Source organism: Tyto alba, unplaced genomic scaffold (genome assembly GCF_018691265.1).
Source record: "Tyto alba isolate M040663 unplaced genomic scaffold, T.alba_DEE_v4.0 Super-Scaffold_30, whole genome shotgun sequence".
Taxonomy (NCBI): Eukaryota; Metazoa; Chordata; class Aves; order Strigiformes; family Tytonidae; genus Tyto; species Tyto alba.
The window spans coordinates 4,062,591-4,071,806 of NW_024881305.1; the positions used below are offsets into that span (position 1 = coordinate 4,062,591).

General features: G+C 61.6%; 1 protein-coding gene across 3 annotated transcripts; it reads left to right on the forward strand.

Annotated features, from left to right (window-relative positions):
- The first annotated feature begins 1,102 nt into the window (after nt 1-1,102).
- Nucleotides 1,103-8,978, forward strand: PRICKLE4 (prickle planar cell polarity protein 4). Of its 3 annotated transcripts, XM_042800326.1 has the most exons (9): nt 1,103-1,205; nt 1,498-1,606; nt 5,783-5,935; nt 6,120-6,227; nt 6,311-6,448; nt 6,546-6,746; nt 7,007-7,193; nt 7,404-7,724; nt 7,980-8,978. In XM_042800326.1, the coding sequence occupies exons 3-9, from the start codon at nt 5,786-5,788 to the stop codon at nt 8,471-8,473; spliced, it is 1,599 nt and encodes a 532-aa protein (XP_042656260.1). In that variant the 5' UTR covers nt 1,103-1,205; nt 1,498-1,606; nt 5,783-5,785; the 3' UTR covers nt 8,474-8,978. The 3 variants fall into 3 exon arrangements, with proteins under 3 accessions (XP_042656260.1, XP_042656259.1, XP_042656261.1); XM_042800325.1 differs by lacking the exon at nt 1,103-1,205 and having other exon boundaries at nt 1,357-1,606; XM_042800327.1 differs by lacking the exons at nt 1,103-1,205; nt 1,498-1,606 and adding an exon at nt 2,661-2,671.
- Nucleotides 8,979-9,216: the final 238 nt, after the last annotated feature.

A 9,216-nucleotide genomic window follows, 5' to 3' on the forward strand; every position in this document is an offset into this window, starting at 1 on the left:
TTGGTGGAACGGCGGCTGGTCCCACCTCGGAAATCCCCGAGTGACCCATCTGTCGAGTCTGAGTCCCTCTGCCCGGCTGGTCGCTTAACGAGGACTTTGCCCATTAATCTTACCACCCTGCAGAGGGATGGGGAGCGCAGGCGGCCCCCCGCTTTGCAGCTCAGGCTGGGAGCTGGCAGCGGGAAGAGGGGCGGGGGGGCCCACCACCACCCGGTGGTACAAAGTCCATAGCAGCAAACAGACCAAGATAAAGCAGCGGAGACCAACCTCCCACCAAAACCAAACAGCGGATTAACTTTCCCGGCGCAGATCTGAGAGACCTTAAAGGGTCCCTGGGGAATTGCAGCGCTGGCTCGACAGCCCCGATGGGACCCCTGCGCGGGGAAGCGGAGCGGTGGCCTGCGGAGATGCTCGCCTGACCATTCTCCTTTTCCTCCTGCTCCTTTCCCTGCCCAGGTGATTTTCCAAAGATATAAACCACCAGTGAGCAGTGCAACAACCCGTGCCCCAACACTGCCCTGCACAGCCTCTCCCAGCAGTGCCACCCGCTTGCCACAGAGCCTGGCCACCTCCTCTGACAAATTACTGTCACTGAGGACTGAGACTGCAGTCCCCAGTCTAATGCACAAACCACCTGCACCCCTCGGGGCTCCCAAGGGAGCCCCAAAACAAGATGCAGCTCCTGGGCAGTGAGTTGCTCGGACCATGCTGGTGGCAGAAGTCTAGGCCAGTCCCCTCAGACATGGCTTTCTGGGGGGATGCTGTGTCATTGCCCACCCCCAGAGTCACACCTGCAGGTAGGAAAATCTTCTGGCATGTGAGAAATACACAGAAACACAACAAAGGCGCTCAGCCATGTGTCAGAGACTCTGATAAATTTTACCCTGACTCTTGCCCGAGTTCAATTGCTGCAGCCGAAGCCGGTCTAAATGGCTTTTGGGAGACTTGTCAGGTGTTCAGGGCTTGCAAAAACTGGGACACCCTGACTTGCCTCTGGCTAACTCCTTTGTGAGAGCCCAGCATTAGTTTCTCCACCTCTCAATTGGGGTGTAATGACACTTCCCCTCTTTCATGAAGCTTCAACTCTTTCTGATCTAGGTAGGAAAATAAATCACCACGCGGATCATAAAAGTCATCAAAACGGCAACCTGGGGTGAACTGAGCCACAGATGGAGGGAAGGGCGCGGACGCTCGGAAAATGAGAGGTAGCGAGAAAAACAGATGTCATCTAGAGCTCTTTCCCCTGTAGGGTTAATGTACCCCCCCTCCACCATCCTTTGCTCTTCCCCTCCCTGCCTGCCGCTGTGATTCCCTACCATTGGCTGTCTCTGTAGGTTTAGGCTAAAAAGCCTGTAATTAGGACCCTGGCTGACACAGATCCAGTTTCCTGGGCAGGCAGATTAAAAAAAAAAAAAAAAAAAAAAAAAAGGAGAGAGAGGAAAAAAAAAAAATTGTTTCCCTGCCTGAGCTTGGATGTTTTCCTTTCGCTTTGTAAAGTTTTCCCTGTTGAGGCTCCATTCCCTCGCCTCCTCTGGAACACGGCGGGACAGCGGCAGCCGGAGCGGGGCTGGCGCAGCCGGTGGAACCGGGAGCAGGGAAAGGGCAGGTAAGTGGGGCTGGAAAGGTTTCCCAGGGTTGGTTCTCCGAGCTCCGCGTTGAGCTGGAGCTGGGGGAAGAAGGTGGTTGGGAGGTGGGAGACCACGGGAGAGTGTCTGTCCGGGAATTGTTGAAGGGGAATGGGAACGAGGGGAGAAGAAGGGTTTTTTGGTTGTTCCTCTCTGGGAGAAATAAATGGGGGAAGGAGAATGATATCGCTGCCCCCGCAGTCTTTGTTTTTGGGGCAAAGTCCTCTGAGAGCAGGAGGGAGCATCTCTGCTGTCCTGGGCTGTACGGCCACCTCCAGCGTGGGCAGGTGAGCGGGCACGGGGCTGGCAGGGCTGCCTGGGGTGACGGCGGTCTCTGGGAAGGGGTGTTGGCTCCGCCACCCACCCGGCATTCGGCGGGAATGGGATGTTTTGGTGCTGGCGACGGAGCTTTTCACCAGAGGAGGCTGGGCCCCATCACACACCAACGTGTCGGGGTGAAATCCGGTGGCCATGGGGGGGAGAGGTGGGGTGGCGGGTCCGGGGTTTGTACCCGCAGATGTACAAATGGCTGAGTTACAGAGGGTTAATGGGTTAATGCTTCCTGCCGAGCTGTGCCTGTGCTCTCAGGACGGGGGAAAACACGCTAAAAAAAAACAACAAACCTTTGCAGCACTGGCACATCCCATGGCCGTTGGCCACAGTCCCCTCCGGTGACGGGGAGGACACGGTGCCGGATGGCAGAGCAGGATGCTGAGACCCCCCCCAACACTTGAGGGGCTGTGCTGACCCTGTTCCTCCACGCTGCTGGCCCGTGAGACTGCTGTGCCCAGCCAAGCGTTGCTCCACCTTGTGCCATCACAGGTCCAAAAGCCACCGGGGGCTCCTTCGTGAGACAGGCTCCAGCCCAGGCAGCCTGGCTTGGGCTGCGTTGCAGGACTAGCTGCTCCGGCTCGCCTTGCCAGACCTCAGCTTATCTCACCCCAGGAGAGATGCATCGTTATTGCTCTGCACCTTTATTTCCACGTACCTTCATTGCAGCTGTGTTGACAGGAGCTCAAGCAAAAACAGGTTATCCTGTGGGTGAGGTAGTGAATACAGAGCTAAACTCTGAAGGCTGCCAGTGCTTTTGGGTGCTTGAAAAGGGATCTGGTCTTTTTGGTGATGGCGAGCTGTGGTGTTTCCTCAGGCTTGTGGAGCTGGGGAGTGTTTGGTACTTCTGAAAAATAGGCTAGAGGGGTCTGAAAGTGGGTCTTCTAAGATGGAGAGGTGACTTTAGAAAACCAAAGGCTGTGGCGGAGATGCAGATCAGCCCCTGTCCGTGCTGGGAACAGGGAGCCTGCGCTGAATGCGAATGGGCTGGGGTGTCTGCGCTGCAAGTTAATGTGTGACCTTGGCAGGAGAGGGCTGGGAGCCCGCACACGCTCCCCCAGCCAGCAGGAGACAGGGGCTGTTCCCGGGGAACCAAATAAGATGAATATTCCCATGAATTGTAGCCACTTGTACCCAGGGAGCTGCGACTGCTTCGCAAAGGGCTGTAGCTACCGTGGGGGAACGTGCTCGGAGCAGAAAGGGGGGTCTTGAAGGGCCAACACCAGGACTGGAGCCTGGATGACCGTTTGTAGCCTTGTTAACACTGAAAGGCTGAGAGCAGGCAGGGGAGCACCGTGGGGACGTTTGCCCATCCTTCGGGGAGTGCAAGGGAGCCGAGCTGTCGCAGTCTGGAGGAGATCCCACAGGCAGGACAGGAGGCTTTTAAAACAAAGGCAAATGACAGCCAGTGGCACTCAGCCTGCCCGACTGGTCGCTCAGACATCCCTTCTCGGGGGACGCACCTCCAGCGCTCGGGTCTGCGCGGGCAGGGAGGAGCAGCTCCCCAAAGCATCCTGCTGCCACCTGGCCCAGGCTCTCCTGTCCCGGTTTTTGATGGCAGGGGCAAACTGGGAAGGATCCCTGGATCCCTTTTGCAGGTCAGCAGGGAAGAACGATCGAAGGACTGCCCGGAGGCAGCGAGGGAGGGCAGGAAGGAAATGGGGACAGACCTGTTGGGGCTGCCTGGCTCCTTAGCATGGGAGGTGCGTACCTATGTCACCGTCTGGGGCTAATTACAGGGAATTGTCTACAGCCCAGACGGCTGCCAGCCAGTGTAATCACATCGAACCAGGCTGGGCTGGGCGCTCCAGCACAGCCCCATGGATTCGCAGCAGCCAGGAGTCCTGCCCTTGCCACTCTCCCTCAACATCACCCCACTGGGCTCCCCACTGCTGGCCCTGGGACAAGGTGCCCCGTGCACCCTGCCACAGGGCTGGGGCCACGCAGGCACCACCAGCTCTGCTGAGTCTGCGGCGCTTCAGAGGGGTCTAATTACACAAAAACCCCAACAGATTAGACAAATGCAGCTTAGAGGCTTAATAAGCCAGGCACGGCCAGGGACTGCCATCCACCTCCCGTGGGGAGAGAAAAGCAGAGATGTGTTACCCAAGCAAGGCAGCAGCAGGGCTGGGACCAGTCACTGAGCCCACAGAGGTCCCCATCCAGCATCCCCAGGGACACACATGATCCTCCTGTAGAGCCACCACTGGTTACTGGCCCAGCACCAGTGGTGGTAATGGTCCTTCACCAAGTCAGCAAGGCCAGGGCCCTCTTTGGGCTGGAAATACAGAGCTGAGTTAGATTATTTCATTCCTATCTCTTCCAGAGCCAAGCACAGCTTTGAACAGCACCATGTAACCAGCCCTGAGGCCTTTCTGAGCTAACCCCAGGTCTGGCAGACCCCAAACCTCAGGAAAGAGCAAGCAGCTCTTTTGTTTTATTCTGCTGATTAGCTGATCTGAAGCGTTAATCATTGACCCAGGTGCATGGCAGGGAAACCTGAGCTGCCCGGGCCACATTGGGCTGCAACATCTCAGCACCCCAAGATGCTACGTAGGAAAGGGCAGCTGTGGTGGAGGGAGCAGGGGCTAAGCCAGGGGTGTCGAAGCTGTTTGGTGGGAGCAGTGGGGATGTGGCGGCTGGTGCTGGCCAGGATGGCCCTGACAGCACGGGCAGGGGGGGAAAAAACAGATATGCAAAAGTACCATCCCAGGGTGGAGGAGGGAATGGGTCCTCATGGTGGCAGTGATGCAGGAGGACTCAGGTGCGTGGCCAGGGGGTCACCACCCCCCCTCCACCCTTAGCCTGAGCCCATGCCAAGCCGCTTGCTCTATAAAACACTTCCCGGAGTGGTTGATCAATCCACGGTGGGCATTGCACAGGGTGAAACCAGGGGTGCCCTGAGGCCGTTTGGTCACAGCACTGGGACTTGCCCCCCGGAGCAGCAGCTCAGCTCCATCCCACCCACATCCCACCCTCGCTCCCCACGCCAGGGCAGGAAGCATGGGCAGAGGGCGTCGGGCTCTGGGCCAGCATCCAAGGAGCCCCAGCAGCCACCACATCGCCATCCCGCCTTTGTTTTGGAAAGCCAAGCCAGGAAGGAAGCGAGCGGTGAAAAGCGCCGCGTGGGGAGGAGGAGGGGACGGGACCGGACGGGTTTCCAGTGCGTAACCATTAGCCAGGAGAGGTGGTGGTGGCTGGGCGAGCCGGCCGCCCGGGCAGGAACAGCCGCTCGGGGCAGAACAATAGCAGCCTGAAGGGAATAAATTATTTTCCACTGAATTGGGTTAGACCTCAGTCTCCTCCCACTGTCCCACTCAGGGAGAGGCCACTAGACCAGGGATTAGCCATGCCAGAAAAGGATTGGTAGTAGCCAGGGAAAATCTCCCACTGTGGGTGAGCGAACAGCCAGTGCCGTTTCCCAAAACCTGTTCCAGCTTGAGCACGGACACCCGGGGTCCTCCCTGCCTGGCTTCAACCCATCACCACCCCTTCAGCTCTTCCTGCTCCACAAAGCCTCTATCCTGCTGATCACCCGTGCCCTCGGTGTGGGTTTGTTATAACCCCTGCAGAGAAAGGAAGCAGCCCCGCAAAAGCCCTCGGATTTCAGCAGTGGTTCAGCCAAGGGTCTCGAGGTCGCAGTGGCTTTGAGCATCGTCCCAGCTGGACCTGCCCCCGGGGTCCCTCCCCAGGATGAGGGGCTGCTTCTCCTGCCGCTACGTGGAGACTGGTCCACGCTGGGCAGGCGGGATGATGCGTGTCCTGGGGATGGACCGCTGCTCCCTGCCTCGCCGAGGGCCTCCCCAGCTCTCATCCTTTCTCCCCAGCTCATGTCCCTGCCGAGCCCCGCATGGCCCCAACGAGACGAGCCTCCCCCCTGCGGCACTGCCACCGGCCTCCCACCGGCCTCGTCCGACAGCGACTCCGGCTGTGCCCTGGAAGAGTACCTGGAGCCCCCCGCAGACCCCGCGCCCCCCGAGGTGGGCAGCACCCCAGCTCTCCCAGGGCTGCCTCTGCTCCCCAGCTCTCCCCCAGCCCTGCGGATGCCATCCCCGGGTGGGACCCACAGCAGAGCACCCCCAGCCCTGGGATGAAACACGTGTTTCAACAACCTCGAACGACGCGGCTTAATCCCCCGAAAAACTCTGTGTTTCTCATCCCAAGGTCCCGCTGCGCTTCGGCCCCCGCTCGCCGCAACCTGCCTCTCCCGCCGACAGGATCCGGCTCCGCACCAGAGCCCTCCTGCAGCAGCTGCCTCCTCAGGACTGCGATGTAAGGCACATATTTGTTGGGTGCTGCACACCCTGAGCTTCGCCCCAGCCCGTGCACCCCCTCACCTCCCGCTCCCCGTGCAGGAGCGGTACTGCCCCGACCTTGCGGAGGAAGAGAAGGGACAGCTACGAGCCTTCAGCGCCCGACGGAGACGGGAGGCTCTGGGGCAGGGGCTGGCATGTCCCGTGCCGGGTCCCTGCCACGGCTGTCCCTGCAAGAAGGTGAGGCATCCCCCCGGCCCAGCCCCCATTCCCCCAGTGGGGACCCGTCCCCAAAAGCCACCCTTGGCCCCAAACCCCGCTCCCCTCTGCCTTGCAGTGCGGCAGGAGGCTGAACAAAGGGGACCCGGGGATTTCAGCATCTCGGCTGGGGGACCACTTCTGGCACCCGTCCTGCTTCTCCTGCCACTTCTGCCACCAGCTCTTGGTGGATCTCATCTACTTCCAGCAGGATGGGAGGATCTACTGCGGCCGGCACCACGCCGAGCTCTTCCGACCCCGCTGTGCCTCCTGCGACCAGGTGGGTGCCGGGCAGAGGGGAGGCTTTTTCCTCCCTTTTGCTGTTGCAAAAAGCTCCTGCGCTTGGCTGGGGGCTGCAGATGTGGCAGGAATTGCTGATGGGTAGGAGGGAAGGTTCCTTTCTGAGCCTTGCAGAGCGCCCCATGCCCGTGCTGAGGCGCGGGGGCCCCTCCTCTCTCCACAGCACAGCAAAGCATCCTCTGGGCTTGGGGTTTTCTAGCTGGGTGCTTAGAGGATAGGTTGTTTTCCTCCCCCCTCCAGCTGATCTTCATGGAGGAGTGCATCGAGGCGGAGGGCCGCCGCTGGCACCCGGAGCACTTCTGCTGCCTGGAGTGCGACGTGCCCCTGCGCGGGCAGCGCTACGTGATGAAGAGCGGCCGGCCCTGCTGCTGCGACTGCTTCGAGAGCCTTTTCGCCGAGCCGTGCCAGGCCTGCGGGGACCCCATCGGTACGGCCCCCCCCCTCCCACCCCATCCCCCCCCCCCTCCCACCCCATCCCCCCCCCTCCCACCCCGTCCCCCCCCCCACCCCACCCCGGGCAGGCGGGACGTGGGCTGGGAGGGCTGCAGAGCCAGAGCCCCGCGGCTGGGTGCGTTGGATGGGTTTTGGCAACACGGCTGCAGGAAGAGCCTCCCGCTCACCCACGGTTGCCTCTCAGGTGCCGACAGCGAGGAGGCCACCCACCAAGGGCTCCACTGGCATGCCCGAGCCGCCTGCTTCTGCTGCAGCCTCTGCCGAAAGCCGCTGCGTGGGCAGCCCCTCACCTCCCGCCACGGCCGGCTCTTCTGCTCCGAAACCTGCAGCCTGGGGCAGGATGCCTCCTCCACTGCCTCCGACTCCTCGGACTCGGCTTTCGCCTCGGCTCCGTCCCCCGACTCGACGCCCCTCTCCCGAGCCGGCCCCGCCGGCAGGACCGCGCCGGGGACAGGCAGCAGCACCTCGGAGGCCGGGGGCTGCAGGCAGCGGGTGGAAGGGGCAGGTGGGCATCCTACTGCTACGTGACGGGAGGAGAGGGGGAGCAAAAGCAGGCTCTGCTCAGCCCCTGGGTATTTTATGGGGCGTCTCAGGGCTGGAGCAGCGCTGACGAGCCCCCAGCCCACCTCCCGCCGGAGGCCGAGCGCTGGCAGCTGGGGTTTGGTTGGTACAACCCTCCCAGGCAGCCCTCGCTGCACGAGGGGCTGGAGCAGGGCAGGCTCATCCCCTTCCTCACCCATCCTTGCTTTCCTTCTCCCAGAGGCTTTTTCGGATCAGGCCCCTGTGCATCCTGCCTTCAGGAGCCTGGAGGACCACGGAGCAGCTGCTAAGGAGCGGAGCAGGGATGCTGTGCACACAGGGGTGCTGGGACCACCAGCTGGCCACCCCTCCACCCCCCAGCCCAGCGCAGAGGGTCCCGATGAGCCTGGAGCCTTGGGCCACCCTGTTTCAGGGGGCCCTGACCCCCGAACACCCACGGGCAACGGAAACCCACATTTTCGAGCGGGCACATCCCCTGCCCGACAAAGCCCACAGCCAGAGGACATCGACCTGCAGGACGTCACAGAAGAGGATGACTCCTGGTGTCCTACCTGCTCTTCATCTTCGGACTCAGACTCAGAGGAAGAGGGTTTCTTCTTCGGGAAGCCCATCCCCAAGCCCGGGATGAGTTCCCTGGGCAGGGAGCCCCTGGGGAGAGCCGGGGGCAGGACGGCCAAGCGGCGGGGCAGCAGCAAGCACTGCAGCGTGTCCTAGCAGTGGGAACTTGGGGCGGGGGGGGGGGGGTCCTCGACCAGCACTGCCAGTCCCTGCCGGGTTCTGCCAGTCCCTGCCACATCCTGCCAGCCCCTGCCATGGTCTCAACACGTTCCATGCGCATTTTGGACGCAGCCCAAGGCCGGTGGGGAGAAGCCACGGGGATCCTTTCCCCCCCTGCAGCAAGCTGCTGGCAAAGCACAGCCTGCAATTCCTGCTGGCCTCTCCCGCAATTAGGAACAGGTAAAGCAGGTAGGGAGCAGAGAGCCGGCAGCCCGCCCCAGGGCTCCCATCTTGGACAAGGAGGCAGCCCCGGAGAGCAGCCCCACACGAGGGGGGGTGGCCGGGGGGTTTAGGACAAGGGCAGCTGCCTGCACTGTCCCATGGCAGGGGACCCAGGGGGACAGGAGGGGTGCTGGCTGCCAGGGTCGGATCCTTCCCTGGGACACGTTCTTGAAGGATGAACGCCACTGCCAGATGTCCTCCATCTCCGGTGGCACCATGTCCTGCTGCCACTGTGGGGAGGGGACTGGGGGGGGGGAGGGGAGCAGCGCTGCTGCTGCTGACGATGCTCTAATAAAATTTGGCTGAAATCTGAACACGGGCAAGCCACCAAGCATCTGTCCCGTTCTTCCCCATCCCAGGGTCACTGCGGCATTGAGCATGCCACCAGAGAAGCGTGACCACTGCCCTCTGCTACATCGGGGGGTCCCCCATGGTGGGTTCATGGGGGGGTCCCCTCC